The sequence below is a fragment of the Sinohyriopsis cumingii genome, unplaced genomic scaffold (assembly GCF_028554795.1).
Source record: "Sinohyriopsis cumingii isolate HCF-2022 unplaced genomic scaffold, ASM2855479v2 utg002966l, whole genome shotgun sequence".
Lineage (NCBI taxonomy): Eukaryota > Metazoa > Mollusca > Bivalvia > Unionida > Unionidae > Sinohyriopsis > Sinohyriopsis cumingii.
In genome coordinates this window covers 102,631-125,530 of record NW_028316354.1, presented here as the reverse complement: position 1 = coordinate 125,530, position 22,900 = coordinate 102,631, and the positions used below count along the sequence as shown (strand labels likewise).

General features: G+C 33.3%; 1 protein-coding gene across 4 annotated transcripts in view; it reads right to left on the bottom strand.

Moving 5' to 3' along the window:
* Positions 1-9,024: 9,024 nt before the first annotated feature.
* The window catches only part of LOC149769943 (uncharacterized), a 35,016-nt gene continuing 21,140 nt past the window's right edge, over positions 9,025-22,900 (bottom strand). For all 4 annotated transcript variants that reach the window (XM_089949630.1, XM_089949631.1, XM_089949632.1 and 1 more), the window contains 11 exons: positions 22,414-22,450; positions 21,881-22,153; positions 21,218-21,268; positions 19,471-19,613; positions 18,951-19,140; positions 18,555-18,674; positions 16,560-16,714; positions 15,861-15,983; positions 15,063-15,177; positions 10,449-10,542; positions 9,025-9,274 (listed from right to left, as the gene is read on the bottom strand). In XM_089949630.1, coding sequence (XP_089805756.1) covers positions 9,142-9,274; positions 10,449-10,542; positions 15,063-15,177; positions 15,861-15,983; positions 16,560-16,714; positions 18,555-18,674; positions 18,951-19,140; positions 19,471-19,613; positions 21,218-21,268; positions 21,881-22,153; positions 22,414-22,450 — 1,434 coding nt within the window. In that variant the 3' untranslated portion in view covers positions 9,025-9,141. The remainder of the gene's footprint in view (positions 9,275-10,448; positions 10,543-15,062; positions 15,178-15,860; positions 15,984-16,559; positions 16,715-18,554; positions 18,675-18,950; positions 19,141-19,470; positions 19,614-21,217; positions 21,269-21,880; positions 22,154-22,413; positions 22,451-22,900) is intronic.

The following is a 22,900-nucleotide window of genomic DNA, read 5'->3' as shown; positions in this document are numbered from 1 at the left end:
GATCATTTGAAATCAAATAGTCAACGAATCAATTAATGTACATATTGCACAGTGTGTGAATCAGCCATTAAATTAATCAGCAATTTATATATGCATATTTGGAACATTAATACATGCATTGATACATGTGCGCAGATACGTTTAGATTAACAGTCAATCGTACTTATTTACATACCTATAGTAGTACTGAGTACATCTGTATTTATGCTACCAATATCCGATGCCATATTACCCATATCAATCTTCAAACCAGACTGACCACATTTGTCTGGACTTTACTAATATCAAAATATGTAACCAAGACTTTATGTCCTTTCATCTCATATGGAAACAAATAGTGAATCAGTTGATGACTCTGTTGCACAGCCGGCGAATAACTAATACATAAATTAATCATACATATATTTATCTAATTTTGGAACACGAATGCACGCATTTATGCATATGTGTGTGTATGTACAGAAAGACTTGACGTGTAACAGCAATTGTACTTGCTTACATACACCCACACACTCAGTTACATTTATACATATATATATATAACGTCTGGAAAACTGAATATGAACCATGAAAGAATAAAATGACTTGCTTGCTTTTCAAAACATTTGTGATAAAATAATGGCTGGTACTTATCATTAGACAGTGTTGTAGTTTGGCAAATAATGTTGTCTATGAAGACTGATTTTACTAATGGTAAAGAACTTACTCTTGCTAAAATGTAAGTCAAATATATTTTATTCTCCTATGGCAGTGTCTCTGTAGTCAAAACATATAGATGGATAGGCTGAATTATATATGTCAGTCCTTCTACGCGTTATTTATATAAGTAAGTTAAAGTAGGAACGTTTAGTTTCTGTTCTACTAGAGATTTGTGGAACATAAACCCGTATGTATGTTCTTCCTACAAAATCTACTTTATATTTATCTGGAATTGCAAGATGTTTTATGTCCTTCTGTAAGTTTTAAAATAGTTGTTTGAAAATATCCAGAGCAAGGCTAATAATATGGTCCCCTACAGGTACAAAATTCATCACCGTAATCAGCTCAACCTTATGTGTAATTAATCTTACCTTCGGACAGTTGTAACTTCTTTTCAAATGCATCGACACGCTAAAATTAAGGTGCTTGTGTTTGTGAAAGACGCCATTTTCTTTTCGATGTTTCGATTATTAATATTATTCAGGCTGTAGGTATAGGTCTGGTGTCAAGTTTTTATTACATGCAATTGCAATGTTTCTTTCCTTGGGCACGTGACACTTAAGATATGGGTTCAACTAACATAACGTCCTGTTGAATGAAGGGACATACAGCATACTCACGTTGCAGTCGGAAAAGCGATGTCTGAAATCATTACCTTTTAATCAACTGTGTGACTCATTACGCAACACTACCATACAAATATCGCGTGGCTCTCTAGTATTAGGCTATTGCTTTAACGAATAACATTGCGAGCATGAGTACATTATTGACAAAGTCTTATTTCGACATGTATATGCTTGTACTTATAACATTGTTAATCGGAAAAACACTAGCATAAAAGGCCATTGTGTCAGACTCTTGACGTTTTTCATTGTTAAAATGAATGATTTCTTGCCAATTCGAAAATAGAAACTAGCAATGACATGAAGTTATTATTATTATTATTATTATTATACACATTGTTGTCGTTGCTGTTTTTATTTTAAATATTTACCGACAATGGTAGATGTTTTCACAATTTATGTCAAGTTGTCTTGATTGTGCTGGTGTCTTGCTAGGTCTATTGAAAATGGCGCAAACGTGAGAAGCCAGATACTTGTTCTTTTGTTGGCTGTAACATCACTTATAATACAGTATTAAATTTATCGTGCCGAGGAAATGGGAGAAACACCCAAGATCGCACTGAGGCAGCCGACGATGGCTGGCTTAGGCTGATATCGAACCGGCAAACCCACAACCAGAGAAAAACATCATCTACTTTGGACGGATAGCCAAATACGCTGGCATGTATCATGCTGGGGATTGACTACTGAAGAGAGAAGTGTGTTGTCAGAGCTGTATAGATCAGACCATTTATTTATGGAGCCTCTATCTGCCATATTAAATGTACAGCGTGCTTTCGATATGGTGGGAGGTCGCGGGCAACGCCTGTTAGTACAGAGATTAGCTGATTTCAGATTTACCGGTCCCCAATTTATTCATCGTTAAACATTTTCAGAGTTAGATATAAAACAAAAATAATAAAAGGGGTTATAAGCTGAATGTTGATAATATGATATATAAATAAAAGACATTTTGAAAGCACATATTACCTTTTCCGGTCTGATTTGGAAAAAAAATCGTTGATATTTATATCTAAACGGAAAGACATTTATATGACTTTACCGGCCCATATAAAGGGAAATTGCAACATGTCTGTCACTGACAAAGGTTGCAGGAGTTATTGTACCTTGTTCGGCTCATATACATGAGTCAAATATATGATGAACATTGACGTTTTTTCTCTTCAGCATCCTCTGCATTGGTCATAAATAACCATTCAAATTTCATAACGCGAAACGTGTTCAAAGAAAGCATCGTATTTTCTATATGTAGGCAAAGGTAATGTTAGCACAAGTAAAAAAATCTGAAGTCAACACCTAGTTTTTTTTTATATAAAAAAATGTTTTAAATCACGGAACGAATTCTTGCAAATGAGCTATGAACCGCTAATGTTGTTTCTGAAGAAAGAAACAAAACCATGGTGCCTAGATTATGCTGAAATTTAAAAGCTGGATAATTTTGATTATATTGCACAACATAAATAATGCGTTTTTTATAGATTCAACAGTTTTCAGGGAGGTGATGTAAATATTCCATGAGTTTAATATAAATGCAAGGATCTTAATGTCTATTAGTTGACACCTTTGGAAGGAATTAAAGTGTGATCAAATCTAGTTGTGTTAATTCGACAAGTTTAAAATTTTAAAATAGACGAAGATTCTCTGATTAGATCGAATGACGCCATAGAGATAATCTTTATAGATGAAGACTCACTGATTATAACGAATAATGCAATAGAGATAATCTTTATAGGAGAAGACTTACCGATTACATCCAATGATGCCATAGAGATAATCTTTATAGGAGAAGACTTACCGATTACATCCAATGATGCCATAGAGATTAAAAGTTGTATATACGAGGGAGAAATAAATGGCTTGATATTGATAAATATAGAACTCAAATATCGTGTAAACAGTACATGGCTAGTCGTCAGTGACTGAAGCAAAACAGAGATATAATTTATGGAAAACACAGATCGATTAGGGACAGCACATGGTGAGTCAATAAATGAAGTTGCTGGCTTTGAATCAACCATATGAATGAACAAGCTTGTCAAATCCAAAGTATTCTAACAGTACAAAATAGATAAAAGAAATGTTGAAGATTGTTGAAAAGGAAACATCCCATTTTAAATGGATGTCTATTTACATTGTTCAAAACTCCTACAAGAAGTTTACATTCACTGGCTGTTTTATACCAATTTAGATGGTTTGACAATAACAATATTTTAAACGTATTTATTGCGATTCTGAAAGTTCCATTGCTTACATAAATATAATCATAAATGGGAACAAATTAAGTCAAAGAAAACTAAAATAAAGTACACTAAATTGGAAGAATGGCTCACTGAACATTTTGCCTATGTAGTATGCACGAAAGCGTAAACAAAATTTCAATACATATTTGTTTATGCTAGTTTCGTGCATATCCAGTACCCAGAAGGCACTTACATTCAAACGCTGACAGAAATTTTAAAAGATATGTATTTGTTCTCAAAATAAGCTCGGGCTGCGATAGTTAAAACGGAAAAAGGAGATGACCTACTAATTGTTTATAGAGAAATCTTGAAAGGGAGATAATCTGAAAAGATACGTTTTCACGAGGGAAAAGATCTATACAACAAAAACGTTATTTGATAGGATTAGCTAGAAATGGAAAAACTGAGTACTTTTCAACATTTTTGATGTAAAAATAATATGTAGCTTTAAAAGTTTTGAAGACTAAGATGGGAAATATTTTGACAAACAATAAAACAAGAAAATTAGTTGGTATTTTCCAAAAGCCAATATATATATATATATATATATATATATATATATATATATATATGATAATAATAATAATAATAATAACACTAATTCCACATCAATATAGATAAACCGATTGAAGCAGAGGATGAATTAAACAGGTCAAAGGTATGAAACAATCTCTTCGGTTGTTTGAAGAATGACCTATCTGGAATTAATTAATTCAAAATCTGTGAAAGGGTAATAGTTTCAAAATGCAAAACAAAATTGATAACGGCTACCTTCCAAAATACTCAAAATCAAGCAAGTAAGTTTAGGTGATTCTGTAGTTAACAAAACAAGAGCCATGTAGTGGATGATACTGAAGTATGTATTCTGAACAAGAGTATCTCTTTACAACAGTGAATGTGACATAATACAATGTCGAACATATAACGAGTACCATACTAAAAGTGTTGTTGTCTTTATTGTTTTGGGTTAATGCCATTTTTGCAGCACACGAAATGCTATGCATATTAGATGGACGAAGAACCCGGAAAAAACCCGGATTCAACCACTGACCCAAGGGAAGCTCCTGGTGAGTTTTCTCGCATATCCACATTGGTCGAAACGGAATAGAAACTACGTGGACTGAGGTTAGATGGCTGTGATGCGAAACCTTTTGGCCACTCTGCCACCCGGGGCCCGAATAAAAATGGAAGCAAAGATGGTAATTGTGAAAGGGAAAGGATGTGATGAATAATTTAACTATTGGCAAAAAGACTTTCATTAAAATAAATGAATGAAAATGCAAAAGAAAAATACCAGTAGTAAGGAGCATTTTACGTTTTTAGAAGAATGTTACAGAATAAATCAAGGATTCTAACGTACATTATGCGAGATTTTACCGAGAACAAAACTTAATCTAACACTGTTGCAGTTAAAGAACAAAACGATTAAGATGTAGGAAATGTTCTCTTGTGGTACCAAATGGAATGAGGAAGACTAAAATATAGGAAATGTTCTATTGTGGTACAAAATGGAATGAGGAAGACTAAAATATAGGAAATGTTCTATTGTGGTACAAAATCGAATGAGGAAGACAAAAATATAGGAAATGTTCTATTGTGGTACAAATTGGAATGAGGAAGGCTAAAGAGATGATGATGATTATACAAAATATGAGCTTATATTGTAAAAAGACAAAAATTATATGCAGCTGTAAATAATAGGTCATTAAAAGATATTGAAAAATAAATACACCGGAAATGAATACAACAGGGTAAAAGGTATTGCACATCACAAATATACTGATGCAGTCATGAGGACATTGACACCAATTTTAAATATTTCATTTACACAAATCCTCAATGGACTATGCACTTATGCACAAAACATTTACTAAGATGAAAATTAATGTTCACATATAAACGATGTTTGATTGCTACACTTTAAAATGTTTGTTAGTGATGATTCCGTGAAGGAAAAACACCAATGCATGACATCAAATTTTAATCAGCAAAAACTACAACATTCCACCCTAGAATGACTTAATTCACCTCGGGAAAAAAAACAATCAGTTGATAGATAGTGGGTCAGAAAAACAAAACACGGTACGTTAAGGTTTTTAGAAGTATAGCCAATAAACAATCAAACATTTATGTTTAATTGTTATGGCTGTAAAGTCAGCTATGATCTACTTTGTGAGATAGTATATGCTCTTTCGAAAATTTCTCTGCCACCAATTACAACACTTCTTCACTTCTTACCAAATTTCCAAGAAACATCTATATTCTTCATTTTATCCTATTTTTCTTTTTACCTGTATGTGAATCATTTGCCAGTCCTAATATTTGTAAAATCTCTATGTTATTCTATCTTGATTTCAATCCATTGGAATAATGCTTAATTTACATTTTTCCGTCATCACTCACACATAACATTTTATTTGGACACATGAGTCACATACATACTGGTTCTAAATGTACACAGTTCTCAGAGTAACTCATACACCACACACCATATAGCAAAATATAGTGCGACTCTTTCTTGATACATAAGGTAATTTAATAAGTGGACTATATTCACAGGCCGCTCATTTGTTTGCACTTATGCACTAATGACGTGAGTGATAAGAGATATAGTCACATTTAGTAATAGTTCTAAACAGAAACAATTGTCAGGGCAACTTGTATGTGTACGTATACAACATACCCTATACGGAAATATGGTGCTACTTTTCTTGATACATTAGGTAATTCAGTATGCGGGCCATTTGCACGAGTCTGTCATATTTTTGCAGTTTTGGAAAATGTACAGATATTTATTTTTCCCTTTAACCATGAATATATTTACGTTATCAATGTGAAACCGTTTGTGGTCATCAATATACTATTTTACTGGGTTTCTTTTCATGATATGTATCTTGTGAGTTTGTGACCTGAATACATGAAACTCTCGATAACCTTCTTTGTGATTGAATGAGCTAACATTTACATGTCTATCAGTAAATCTCTCGCCATACATCCAGAGCAATCGGGCTCAGTTACTAGTGCGAAAATAATAAATCGTATTTGCTTTTCCTGTATAATGACATTTAGTGTTTTATTCTCTCCGCTCAAAGGAAAGCTGCTACTACAGCGAATTTACTTTAGTCACGCATGCTATGTATTATATTTTCCTACTACATATATTTTGTTTTAGAGTTAAATGAATGAAGTAATCTAAAATTGAAAAATTACACATAGCACCAACAATACCTAAAATAAAGATTGGATGTGACAAAACACGACATATCTGACAGAATACGTGAACCACGGGAATCAGACATAAAAGAATCAAACTGATTCAAAGTTCAGGCATATTATATATACATTTTATCATTATTTTTGTTGGTATTAATTCAAATCGCATTTGTATAGCATGAAGGATTACTTGTATGGACAAAAGTTTAAAGTGTACATGCATCAATTTCATGGGTGAATGTAGCTTTAAAGTTTATTAAATGACTCGTGCTTTGAATATATGTAGAAAACATCTGCATACGCTTGGCAAGGAATGGATTGTTTTCGTACCATTAATAATATTTTGCGATTAAAATGATTGTCTTACTTGGCAATATAAGTTATATACGTATCCAGAGATAAGTTTTATATCTCTATGTATATGTTATTACAAATATCTCCATGTATGTGTTATTGCAAATATCTTTATGTATGTGTTATTGCAAATATCTCTATGTATGTGTTATTACAAATATCTCTATGTATCTGTTATTACAAATATCTCTATGTATGTGTTATTACAAATATCTATATGTGTATGTTATTACAAATACCTCAGAAGTTTGACATTGCTGAACGGAAAGCGTTTTCATATTAGGCATTCAGCAACACGATTATTAATTTTTTAACTCAGGCTGCTACTTCAGAGACAATTTTGGCATATTCCATCTTTCAAAGAGTGTCGTGTGGCAAGGTTTTAACAGAGGCTATCGAAAGAGCTTTATGGAGATCTACAAGAATGTCCTGATACCTGATAAATGTAAATAGTATTGTCAGTAAAAGATAATCACGTATATATTATAACTAATTTGGTCGACTTGTTTAGTTCAATGCAGATTTTACCATAGGATCTGATACTTTGACACACCGAATCAGGCTATCGCGTGATGTGAACTCAATATAATATATTATTACTCAGACACATTCATATAAACCCAGCAGCCAGATGTGCAAAACATTTATTAAAATCCACTACTTGTCACTTGAGAGTTGGTCTGTTGATGTTTTAATAACATAACCGTTATATACTGCAACTGTAGGGCAACATAGCTATGCGTGTGTGTAACCTAGTTTCGTTTGTTTTGTTGAACGCTTACAAATTCTGCTCTCTTTAGGGCAGTTAATACCCGCCTTTTACTACGCATATATTTGATACTAACTACGGACATCATTTGCTCCCAGGTCATTGTATTGAATTGTATGCTAAATTTGAAAATGATTTTCTTTAAAAAAAAACACCAGACCAGTTACAAGATCTCGAAATTGAAATTGCACATGATAATGTTTATGACATTTATTTGTAATCGTATTCATGCATTCAAGTCCACCCTCCTAGGAAGAACATTTATCAAATGAAAAAAAGGTCAGTGTTGGGAGGTAAAGTTTTCTGATATGACAGGAAGGTAATACATGGTACGTGAGAGATAGGGCAGCTCCGGACTATATCTTTGTAAACAAAGTAAACCTTTAAAGACAAAAAACAAACTGAAGTATACTGTCCTTATCTTACAACCATACAGTGTATACATTACGACTTTTTATAAGTATGCGGAAAGGTTTCAGAAAAATTTATTTAGGTCTCTAGTATGTAAATTTTAAAACGGTTCTTGTTTAATTGTATAATCAATTTAATTGTCGATCTAGTTTGCAGGAAAGCTAATCCATTTTGTTAAATAAATGTGTCTTTTTTGAAATCATTACATAGAATATGTCAGAGGACTTCATCATGGCTGCTAGAGAGCATTATAATCAAATATTTACGTGGAGGTTGACCATGAAATTTTTCATGAAGTAACAGCTACCTTGAAGAGTTAAGTGTTCAAAGCTTAGTTTGAATCACGTGATTCGGTGCAAGGCTGGTCTTCTCAGAGACGTAGTCTTTCGAAAAACTTCTCTGGATCACAGTTGTTATAATGAAGATACGTACATTGCAATATCGTATTGTGGATTTTTTACGATGTATTTACAGATAATTACAGGTCCAGTAAAGGATTATATATTGTTGCCTAATAGAATTTTATCAAAGTTTATGGTGCCTTTCAATACATGATGATTTGAGCATATGAGTATACGATGCCGTTAGAAATACATACACAGATTATTATACTCAAGAAATGACTATATCATCGATAGTCACAAGCACCAAGGTAATCATATAGTATCCCATGAAATATTAGAACAAATGTTGTAAACATACAAAGAGCACCATGTTGTGTCTATTAAAAAACACTTTATTCCTTGGTATCTTACATCACTTTTTTAACGACAATGAGTTAAACATTCACAGCGGCTAGAAAATAATCGTACTGAAAATAATTACAAATTGGTTAGCGTTCGTAGTAGTAATAATCTTCTCCAGCAGGTTGAATGAACAGTTTTCCAAGCTCCTCCCTCATCTCGGTGAATGTTGGTCTCTTGTCCGGGGACATATTCCATGTTCTCTGCATCAAATTATACCACCTTTCAGGAAAGAAAAGGCCATCTGTTATTTTCTTTGATGATTTTAGAATGGCTCATATACTGTTTACGATATGATATCTTCTTATTTGGAAAATATGTCGCAGCTTGTGGTTAAAAGTGTATGTTACCAAGCAGAGGACAGAAAAGGAAATAATCCGATATATAAAAAAAAAATCTTAGCAAAGCATGTCTGATAAGTTGCACAATAGCAAGAATCCACAATATAGTAAATAATAAAAGGGCGATTAGTAATTGAACATCGACGAACTTAATAGCATATCTTTGTTTTCAATCAGAAGTCCATGAAATATTTTGTACAGGAATATACCGCGGAATTTCGTATCACACCGCGATACCTACCATGTAATTATATTATGGATCGAAAATTTATTGTACTTTGGCAGGCGCCTAGCACATATTTATTTCTCCAAATTTGCATATGTCAGTAGTTAAGACATCTTGCTTTGCTTGATATTCAAATAACATAACATAATATCTATTCTATTTTCTAAAACACATAATTAGCTCAAGATAAAAAATTAAATTTTTTAAGCTCAAAACGATAATAATAATAATAATAACAACAACAACAACAACAACAAAAACTGCAGCAACAGGAGCATCATCACTTGCGTAGAAGTAGCAGAAAATAACTGAGTGTAGCAAATTCCTCTAACAACGAAAACTGGTGTTCATTACTACTTCCTTGAAGTAAGAACACATTTAGAATAACAACCTGCTACCACCAGTACTTCATCTGTCTGTCTGTCTGTCTGTCTGTCTCATTTCATTTTATTACTACTGTCACTTTCTCGTACAATAATGATAATGGAAGTATCATGATGGTGATCTGGGCAGGCACATTAATGTGATATTTGAATACAGCATGTCGCAAGCAAGACACTGTATGAAAATCGAGAACGTACCCAGAAAACTTGAATACTGGAACACAAATAGGCATGCAACAAGTTTTACGTGGACATGGGTTTAATACTAATGAGTTTTTTTGACTACATACCAAATCCTTCACTTACTGCATGACATTAAGTGTAGCCATATCTTACGTTTTAAACGTGTTGTCTATAATGTATTTACCGCATGTTGCTGATGACATTAAAATGTAAATATTTGTTGTTGTTTCTGATCAGTGTTAAATTACTAAAAATAAACGTACGTGTCATCGCATAGCTCTGGTCTTGGAAGACGTTCTCCTTTTCTCAATCTTGCAGGTAGGTCACGGCTCTTGATATTGGGATACGGAGTCTCGCCTGTATAGAAACAATATATTAAGCTGTAATCACAAAAAGGCAATGGAGTCCCGCTGTAGAAAAAGATATATATTAATAGTTATAATAACATTCAGGCGACAAAGACAAAAGCCAACACTCTTGAAGAACTATAAATAGATCTGCCCTAATAATAATTACAGAAATGGTCTTGCATCTCCCTCTCCTATACTAATTATCTAGGAACATAGTTAAGGTCCAAGAACTTTTGAAATGTATTATTTCCCATCATGCTATAGATTTTTATTTTGGTGGTGGTGGTGGGGGGATTGTGCCCACATAGTTTCATCGGTGAATTTCCTAACTTACACAATGAAACACACAACGTAATTTTCTCTTGGTTTAAGGCATATGATGGCTGTAGCACATTCTAAAGCACATGTTTTTTTTATATAAAAAAAACCAGTATAATACCATTGAGTAGCAAATGTATGACAAGTGTGACGTTTCAGACGGAAAACTATATCAAAGCTTACTACTATACTTTGTTACCTGAGCACATTTCAAAAGAGACAATGCAAGTAGTCAGCTATATCACAATAGCAATGGTGAGGGACTGCAGCAGCAACTTTATTCCATTCATTCTCAGTCCTCAGTAGCCGACCCTGGAATCAAGTCTCGTTATTCGCGTGAAAAACTGCAGATTTTGTAGAGTAAGTAATACATTATTTTGCATAAACCGACAGCTGATGCCTCACAGCAATTTAGTGTTTTATGATTCGTCGTGAAATACGAATACAAGAGGCGGGTGTCGAGAAGCCGCTGACTAAACTGTCGAAAAATCTTCGAAGTCTACATTGAGAATAAAACGCCTATATTATTTTCATTACGACGTCCGGATCAACTAATGTAGGCAATATTTTTCTGCGTCTGTTTGTACTAATATCTATGAATCAGCACTTTTAAGGTAAAATTAAATAGCAAGTATATTTTACTGAAATGAATTAAGCGTCTTTCCTGTACAAAAATATCAACATGATGCATAATTGTACCTTTACATAATTATTGACATTTTCATTCAAGCAGCACATCCTGTTAGGCTAATTGGAAGATCAACTGACTATGTTTTGGTCCATTTAGACTAGAGACTTTAATGGTTAAACATAATTGATTCTATGCTGTCATTGTGACTTGAAGTAATAATACTCATTACCAAGGTTTTCCGAGATTGATTTCGAAAACCTATTTGAGATTAAAACATTATAATAATGAATAAAAAATGATGGGGAAGACCTGAATAAACCAAATGTGTTCATCTATCTGAAATGTAAGTTTAGTCTGAAAAGGACGAGTGTTAAAACAATTGATTCACTTCGAACGCCCTTACAATCTAACATAAATATAGTTACCCTCTTTAATCTTTGACATTAGCTAATATAAAATAGACAAGAGACACAAAAAACTGCAGTTAAAATGAGATAATAATTTATTCCACTGTAAAGTGTAGAGAGGAGACAAAAGGTAGCAACAAAAATAAGGAAAAAATTATTATGAGTGAAATTTCTTGCGTTACGTAAAAGTAGGCTTACGCTGAGCAAGTCAATAGTCTGAAATAAGTTAAGTTCAAGATGGTGGTACACAGCAGTATGCCACCTCGTACATGTGCGCAATCAATTTCTTGAACAAATTGTAGTAAATTAAATTCATTCTCAACGAATTGTTAAACACCAGACAGTCACTTTTGTCCCAGTTTCAATATATGAAATGAAATTATAAGGAAGAGCTATAAAAATCAATATTTTGTATCATTTTGATGTCTTTATAAATGAAAACAATGCGTGTTCAGTTAGTTGCATCCGATATTTGGAACTACGGCAAAGACACGGTATGTCAAATGTCGAAGAAATATATTTGGTGGCACTTTTACAACCAGTGCCGTGTCGAGACTAACGTGCTATGGTCTATGCACGTGTTCCATTGGGGTCACAGATGGTAACAAAATTAATATTTCTTTATTATAAAATGCTGTCTGCATTGATTGTGAGATCTTCCATAGGTAACCATGTAAATGGCTTTTATGAGTGAACAATATATTCTTTGGTAAACTATCGTCTCGTAATCACCATCTACAAGAGGAATTAACAAGCTAACGAATTGTTATCAGAATTTAGTCAATTAGACTGTGCGGTGCAACATGGGAGAAAGTATGGAGATTCCTTCCTTTCACTAAGATGGAGTGTGTTAGTTATTTGCAGTAGCACGAACGCCATATATGTAAAACAGCTGTCAGCGAAAATATCACTCACGATATGTGGTCCATGTGAGAATATTTATTTTCAATATTGATATTTTAAGGAGTTTTAATTTCAAGATGGCAGGGATTATCATATTATCATACCCTACTCAACAAGACTACATATCAGCTATCATCTTTACGGCTGTATGAACGATGCATGAGGCAGCTCGCTTGAAAGTGGCAGTCGTAATGGCATTACTACACTAATTGAGATCCTTTTACATTTTCTTCAATGATTTACTTCTCCGGTGCATTAATAGTAAGTTCATATGAACCAAGACTATTTTACTTGTTGTTATGCACTAACTTAGACACAACACACAACATACCAGCATAGGCCAGACTGCATTTATTGCAGATAATTGCGTACGAGTGAAATCACCGAAATGTTTCGTGCAAAAGACCGTTCCAGAACTCAACGAATCACTCCTGTTTACCTTTATCATACTTCACAAAAGTCAACAGAATGAACTCAATAAGCCTTTATTTTTGTCTAGACTTCAATTCTGCTTTTCTGTTGAATACATTCATAGTAAAAATCATACAGGTCACGTATGCGCATATGCTTTTCTTGAATTAAATTTAAAAGTGTTGTTTTAAAATGAAATACTAATTTTGTTTAAACATAGTCTATTCAATACCGATTATTGAATGCTCTGCACTTTAATTGTCATGAAGAAACTTGCAGACGAAAAGTATTGATCGCTTTGGACTTTTCCAATGCTGGCCAGGTATTACATTTGGTGAGACTAATTGTCACAAAATAGGGTAGTACGAATTTGTTTATCAACATGCATTGTTTTCATTGTGACATTACAGTGCACGACATTCAGTTTAGATTGTACTGGATCACACCTTCATGCTGATCTCATCCAAACATGTACATGCACTTTAACAATAATTTTTCCGTATGTATTTCTCGGGACGTGTAAACAACGACCTTCCAAAGAAGTATGGATGTAAGAAAATCCGAATAAAGTGAGTAGTTGCCATTTAAATGTATGCAGAACAAAGTCTTAAAATTAACACCTATTGCTGAAATAGTCACTGTTGAATGCCTGCACGACCTGAATGACTTTATTGTAACATTTTTCGTTATTTAACAATTATCCAGAAAAAATCCAGAAAATGTATTATGTAAGAGTTTAAAGTTGTTTTTTTACTGATTTCATCGTGGTATAAACTGTCAGTTGCCGACTCACACAGCAAATAACGCCCGAAGGGCGTTATGTAAGCTGTGTGAGTCGGCAACTGACAGTTTATACCACGATGAACTCAGAAAAAAAACAACGTTAAACTCTTATAATTGAAATTTTAATTATTTGTTATGTTATTTTGTTTGCATCATTAAAAAACAGAAATCTTAATTGAGCGTAGTAATACATGTTTGTGGTTTTTCTGTTACGTAGCTATTTATAGCACTTGGGATGTCCAGCTTGATCGCACTGAGGTCATCATAATACCAGTCCTTCAACCAATGGAAGCCAAATTTTTTCAATGATTTTTTGTTTGTTTGTCAGAATGTTGTTTTTCTTTAATGCTTACTTCATGTCTGCCTTAACTGGCGGTGTTTACCTTATGCTGTACACGTGACTCTGTTTATAGAAGTGGAAAAGTAGTTCTCCTTACAGTTCATATAGAAATGAACGCAATTCGTTTTGATCACGTGGTAACATTCTGACCAATGGAAATGTTACTTTCCTGTACCAGCTACTGGCATTGCAATTATCTACTTGTAAGGGACTAACATATGATACAGTCACATATGATTGGCTCTATTAAAGTAGCACTACCTACGAAAACTTGTTTGTCTGACAGTCTAAAACAGCAAATCATGTAAGGAAGCCAATATGTAGGTAGATAACTACATTACTAAGTGAATGGGCTTGAATATATATATATATATATATATATATATATATATATATATATATATATATATATATATATATATATATATATATATGTATATATGTATGTATATATATGTGTATATATATATGTATATATATATGTATGTATATGTATGTATGTATATGTATATATGTATATGTAGATATGTATAGGTATATATATGTATGTATATATATGTATGTATATATATGTGTATATATCTATATATATATCTATATATATATGCATGTATGTATATATATATATATATATATATATATATATATATATATATATATATATATATATGGTATTTTTTTCTTCTTTCTGCTAGGAGCAATGTAGCCTACGGTGAAATACATATAAGACTGACCAAGACTGAATATTTCCCAAAGGACAACACCATATGACCACATGTCGCTTTTCTCTGTAGCGCCTGCGGTGCTCTCCATACACTCGGGTGCCATCCATTTCATTGGAATCCTCTCCTATATATGTAAATAAATAAATAAAATGAAAAAAATTAAAAATTAATGATGAGGATGACAAACATACTAGTGGAGAATGATCGTAAAAAACGTGACTAATTAGACAATTGAGATGTATACTCTCTGCTGAGATCATGAAGCCAGATTGTGTCAAATTAAATTAAATACGAAATTAGCAACATGAAATGTAATTTGTTTTTGAAAAACGTGTCCACCATGTCATATACAGCAATATTAAGAAACGTTAAGATTTTTGTTTGCAGAAAATAAGATTTACTCATCGGAATACTATTTGGGCCAACTAGAATATATATTCATAGTAAATTACGTTTAAGAATATATATATATATATATATATATATATATATATATATATATATATATATATATATATATATATATATATATATATATATATATAAAGAATAAAGAAAACTTTAAAAATATACAATATTATGACATTCTGGTAAAAAGATGTATATGTCATTAAGAAGTGATAAAATTAATCATAATGGAAAAAGATGAATGACTAATATTATTCAAACGAAATAAACAGGATTTACAATGCGATCGTTTTCTACAAAAGTCACTCTTTGTAATAAGGACTCTTTAGATATTTTTAAAAGACCATGGATTATCAATGCATCAGTTTTTGTTTGTTTTATAATTATTAAAATACAGACCTTCCTTCCCAACTCCACATCTCCATCATCCAGTTCATAATTCTGGGGACCGAACCCGGAAATTTTCACTTCATTTAAGTGCTTCAAAAGAATGTTTCTCGCAGCAAGGCGGCGGTGAACAATCTGGGAAAGTTAATTTGGAATGTGGAATGAAATTCGAGTAACTCCATAATTAGAATATCTTGAATTAACAAAAACAATGAAAAATGACTGGTTTCTTGATTTTCTTTAAAGACATGAACTCAGAAAACTGTAAGTCCACGGATAGGCGAAATGATATCAAGAACAAACTGGACATTGCAATATTTTTATTTTAGCTTGCTTTTTATATTAATATTTGTATTTGATGTTAGTGATAATATCACTTTATATACGAAAGTTTTAATGGCTAGCTGCCTACCACTGTGTATAGCATATACCAGATGGTATGCAAACGTGCTTTACTCTTTGTCTTTAAAACATATTTTCAAAAATTGTCAAAGCGAAATAACTTTGGCGATATTATAGTCAGCATAAACATCCAAGGTAACGTTATAATCTTTTAACGAACCCCAAAGAACGGTAAAGTATCAAATTGTTTCATTTTATTGATTTTCCTGAGATATCTGCTATGATGCTAATTCAACTGCAAAAAGCAGCTGTAATTTGAAATAAAAGTTTGATAAAATCTGTATACCCTGACATTCATATTGTACCAACCTTTTTGGAAACAAGGAATTCCATTCCTTTACAGGTATCCAATCCAAAGCGGTATAGGTTCTCCTGCAATTCTATGGTTACGTTATTTCTTTGGCTTTCCAGGTAATGTCTTAGGCTTCCATTTTCACAATACTCATAGATCATGAACGGGCCAACTGTGTATAGGAAGAAAATAGTCTCTGTACCAAAACGAACTATGGCAGCAACAAACTATCAGCGTAACATACAATGTTGTCATTGGAATCAACAATCTGCTGTTTGACAGGGTTTACATGTACTTAAATACATGTTGATGAAATATGAATTTCGCATCGAATGTGGAAATGCTTAGCTGCTATTAAATTATTCAATTTTCTTTGATTGTTTTAACTGATGTCATCCGTCCTCACTTCCCAAACAGCTACAAAATACACGTTCTTCCCGTAGCCTAATTTATATAAAGTTTATGCCATTCATATTAAATAGTATAAATTAATTTACTAGTATAAACAGATCACACTTAATTAATAGGTAATGTATTTCTTTACGTTTCATCCCTGTCAATTAGAAACACATATGCTACTCTCAGTAGCACTTATTCTTCCATAATTATTACCTTTCTATCATCAAAAAGTTTGACATGTAGAGTAAGATAAAGACGGAAATTAAAACGTTTATCCTTAGACAGAGGACTTGAAACCTTGAATATCTCAGTAGAAATTAGTTTCTTTAGGCAAATATTCACTTCTCTTCAAATAATCAGTGAACAAGTTAGACATCGTACGAGTCTAAAGTTAGGGCCAACGTTCATTATTCGTCGAAGACCTTTTCATCTGATGTACCTTTAAGAGTATGTCGTGTAACTGTAAGTATGCCTATGCATAGTTCAGCGACGTACCAATGAAACGGGATTCAACGTTTTATATAAACAATTAATGTATGCAATTTTCCCAACTGCACCGAAAATACAAGGACTGGATGACTCCCATTTTGTCATTCGTGTTGGGCAGAAGGCAAACGATTTGTAAATATTTTGGACTTTTCTATCAGATAACTCGGGGACTAATGCCAAAATGCTCACGATGTAATATTGGTTGCAGGAAGCAGAATGATGGGGGTGGGTGAGTTCGGCAGTTCGTATGGACTTAACTTCGATTATACAGGACTTCAGTAAGTTCTGAACTTGACTTTGGTTCCACTGTGTACAAAAATGCAAATATAAAATCAAGGACTTAGACTTTCTAGGGAGTATTTCGAACTTTTCGTTCCGACATTATCTATGCTAAAGCGGATGAACCATTACTCAAGACAAACAACAATAGTTCTTCAGTATATAAAAAATATTTTTTTCTAATCCATCAATTCCAGCACACGTTATTGTTTGAGACTTAATACCAAACTCAGATTTTAACCCCTATTACTGGTACCACGTAGTCTGAATTGTGTTGGTGTGTCGTACAACCCTATTTATACATACTAACATGCTTCTATTCTGAGGGAATCTTTGACACTTCTTTCATTTGGTACGGCTTTGATTGGGGGTGGCGTATTTTCAGTTTATTTATCTCTTATCTGGATTCAACTCTGATCTTGTATGGAGAAAATCTTGGAGGTAAAATCAAGATAAACATTTTAGAGTTGGCACTGATATCAGGAAAAAAAATGAGTTCAGAAACTACATGGAGACATTTTGTTTTTAGGATTTTCATGCAACAGACAAACGTTAAAGAAACGTTTATCAGATGACGTTTCAAATATGCCTTTAACAGCTATTCTTTGGTAAATTAATTAAATTGTGTCATAGCAATGCCACTATTTACAGTTAATTGCACACTAAAGGCTAAGTCTTATAGTATTTTGCCTGACAGACAGATAGATAGACAGATAGATAGATAGATAGATAGATAGATAGATAGATATAGGTATTTGTGTAAATACATATGGATATAGTCAGGGGATATATTCTAATACAAACCATTATAATTGTGGATTAATTTAAACGATTAGGTAACTTACTGGCATCGTCGTCTAAAACAGCTCCAAAAAACCGGAGAACATTTGGATGATCTGCGAGTTGAGTACCGGTAAAATTAATTTTAGCTATCATCAGTTCCTTGTCTCTGTTAGAGTAGCCCTCTGTTGAGAACAAATATTGAAGTATAAAATTTGGTTTTATTTAAACCTTATATCTGATTAAAAGAACTAAATACACATACGAGCTAGTGGGGCGCAAGTATTCTGTTCCCATTCTACGTTTTAATGTTATCATTAAATTTAGCTCATAAAAACTTTTTGAATACCAGATGTTGTAACTAAAATATACAATGACATAGTAACGATATGCAATAGCAATATCTCAGTCGTGATCGAGATAGGAGAGAGAGAGAGAGAGAGAGTAATACAATAAATAACCTTTCAGACACTTGGCGACAGCAATCGCTTGATTCTTTGTGCTGCAACAGACAGATGCTTTGAATATGTTGGCAAAATGGCCACTCTTCACAAAGGTTTCGAGAGTGACGTTATTTCTACTTATGTGCCAAGCCTGGCGATCATCAAAAGTCATTGCACCGTATATGTAAATTTCGTCCTCTTCGTTTTCCTAAAGAAAGGAAACAAAAATTGCTGATTAGTGTCATCTTATCATACGTAAAGTCTATACGTATATTCTGAAGTACATATTTTGTTTGCTGTGCATGTGAAAATACATAGTAAAGAATGATTTGTATTTGGAAATCTGTCAAGATGATGTTTTAAGAATAGTTTTATAGTAATCGTCTTAGGCATAATATAAACTCATTACAGACACTTTTGCCTCAAAATCTCACAAACCTGGGTATATCCATCCATCCACATCGATCCATCGATCTATCCATATATCTAAAAATACTACAGGATAAGGACTATTGTACATATACGGAAATCTACTCACATTATGCGTTTGTCTTGAGAGTCTGTTAATCGTCTTTCTGATTCGGACAGTCATGGGACGTAAGCGTTCTCGGACAGGCTCAAGCTTCCCCCTTCTAATCAAGACTATTATTATTATGACCAAAGCAATGATGATTGCAGCCGCTGCAGTTGAAAAAACAAATTGTATAGGAGGAGTCTACAAAATAAAAGTTTTTTGGCCCGCTATGTTGGCTTGACCTTTCGATTTTTTGAAGTTTGCGTGTTGTAAACAAGAAAAGACTTTGCGGCGAGATGTAACGGAATATTTTAAGTGATGTCGAATGTTCGAGTGAATGGTGCTTGGGTAATTGAAATTTTATTATTCTGTTTCTTTCTAACATCTGCCTGAAACAAAGTTAGCAACAAAGTTAGCAACACATTCTGTCAGTCAATGTAAACGAAGAGTAGATGCCATTTTATGAAGCAAAAAGAAAGCATCTGTTGATTCTAATCATTCGTTTGATTTATATCTCCTACCTTCATGTGGCATATCAAATTTCTATCATAAGATAGTTTTATGCCTTATTGCACACACACACACACACACACACACACATATGGAATCGCATCATTCTCATGCACTAGCGCATCAACCAATGCGGTTATTTGTTCGTTTCCAAAAAGGATGAGAGCACAGTGTGCACGATAATCGTGAGGCTAATGAAATGGAGCGTTCAGCAATTCATTGAATTTATGTTGGAATAGCAGGATATATGCAGTCGATGATACGTATAATGATAATACTTGTGAATAAGTGACTGGAATAGAAACTGTAATGTGCATCGTAAACTAGCATTTTGTTCTGTATGATACAGATGTAAATTTAATAATTTTATCATACAAATGCCATGGAATAACAAGTTTCATCTTAGATGTAGCATGCATCCTATTAAAATGTGTATAAAATATACATGCAATTTTTTATGTTAAATCTCCCTTTGGATGAAATAAAGAAAGATCGGATATGACTGTTTGCCGCTTTAGTACTTTAAAGTTTGAAGCGGAAAAATGGACCAGCGATATATAAATTCATCCATCGACAACTATACTATGTAGCCGTATGGTTAAATTACCATCCATTGACAACTAGACTGTGTAGCCGCATGGTTTAATTATCATCCATCGAAAACTAGACTATGTAACCGTATGGTTAAATTACCATCCATTGACAAATAAACTGTGTAGCCGCATGGTTGAACTACCATCCACTGACAACTAGACTGTGTAGCCGCATGGTTAAATTATCATCCACCGACAACTGGACTATGTAGCCGCATGGTTCAATTATCATCCATTGACAACTAGACCGTGTAACCGTATGGTTACATTACCATCCATCATCAACTAGATTGTATAGCCGCATGGTTCAATTACCATCCATTGACAACTAGACCGTGTAACCGTATGGTTACATTACCATCCATCATCAACTAGACTGTGTAGCCGCATGGTTAAATTACCATCCATTGACAACTAGATTGTATAGCCGTATGGTTAAATTACCATCCATCGACAACAAGACCATGTAGCTGTATGGTTAAATTACCATCCATCGACAACTGGGCTGTGCAGCAGTATGGTTAAATTGCACCATTTATGACAGGATTCTTAATGTTTAATTTGAAAATTTACTGGAAGAGGGTAGAATTTCTTGGTAAATCGAGTTGTACCTGTGATACATTTATACATACATACATACATACATACATACATACATACGTACGTACCCATTACGCCTCCAACAGTTCCACCAACTGCAGCAGATTTATCTTCGTCGGCTTAAAAATGTAAATAATATTTTGTTGTTATAATACTACTACTACTACTAATAATAATAATGGTAATAAAAGCAATGATAATGGCAACAGAGGGAGATACAATAGTTGAAAGAGATGATAATGATAATAATCATATTGATATAGCATATGACTTCAAACATTTCTATTGATTTGTCCTCCTATTTTTAAATTCATTATAATCTCCTTGTTGAATTATTTCTCTCTCGCTCTCCCGCTTGCTCGCTTGCTTTCTCTTTATCTCTCTCTAGTAGGTGCGCATGCAATGCGTATTAGTGAAGTCTGAGTTCGTTTGTTGATTGATGGGTTGATGCGATCTGAAGTTACAAGTGCAAGTAGTTAAATTTTCTAAACGGATTAGTACACCGTTTACTAGACTGTGTAGCCGTATGGTTAAATTACCATCCATCGACAACTAGACTGTACAGGGAATAATACTTGAAAACATGAAACCTTTAAATTCAGATTGAGGCAAAACTTACAGCTAACAGTAACATTGTTTGGTTAACAGTTGAGGTAGATAGAAAACATACTATAATAATTACTTTCACACAGATGAAGCACTACTTGATAATTTCAGTTAACTGTATCAACCTGTTCTGAATGTGTAAGGCAAGTTTCCAAGCCTTTGCCCCTCAAATCCTAGGCTAAAAACCGCCTTGTAGTCCCGCGATGCATCCAGTCCGATTATGTCTACAAATTTGGTGTTTCTGCTGACGGTGTACACCCTGGTTGAGCCATCATCTACGTACAGTACGATCACGATATCCGTCCGTCCGTAGCAGGATTCGGTTTCAGGAAGATCCCATTCAAGCCGGGCGCTGTTGGTGTTAATTTCAGTAACGCGAATGTTCATTGGCCCAGAATCTAAAACAATGGATGAAAATAAATTGCTAATCTTGCAGTGTCAATAACGACCTTGAAAATTATATAGAGATATGGCATATGGCATAACTCATTGTCGCCTGACAAATATCTTAACATGCACATGATTACTTTTACTTGATCTCAATCTTGGTAATAAATTGCTACATTAATTATTAATCTGCAATTCAGAATAAACTTTAAAACATTGTGTATTAAAGCTCTTAATAAAAGAATGACATAAGTTTGGAGTGTCTACTTACATTTCTCAAGGCCATGCAATTCATGAATTTTGCCAACCTGGAAAAAGAAGCGATCTAAAATGGTTAGATTCCTTTTAGCATATGTTGAAATATAATTTCTGGCATTACTGCTTGAAAAACACTTATTTGTAGAGAAATCAGAATTATTTTTATCCTCAGATCACACAGAATTATGTAGTAATATAGTTCACTTAATCTACACATGCCAAGTCACTTTCCGTGATACTATTTTCAGTATGGGTCACAAATTCAGCGTTGCCCATGAATTGTATATGAACAATATTCACGAAGGAAATCTCGTTGATATCATCAAGTATAACGATACAATATTAAATATAAATTAATTTTTCATGGTAATTGCATGCTCAAAAAAACTAATTTGTTTTCTTATACATTTCAGTGCTGAAAATGAACTATAATACCACATTGTTTTTTAAGTAGCGCTAGCAGTAACAAGAAGTGCAAATATTAAGTTTATATATTGCAA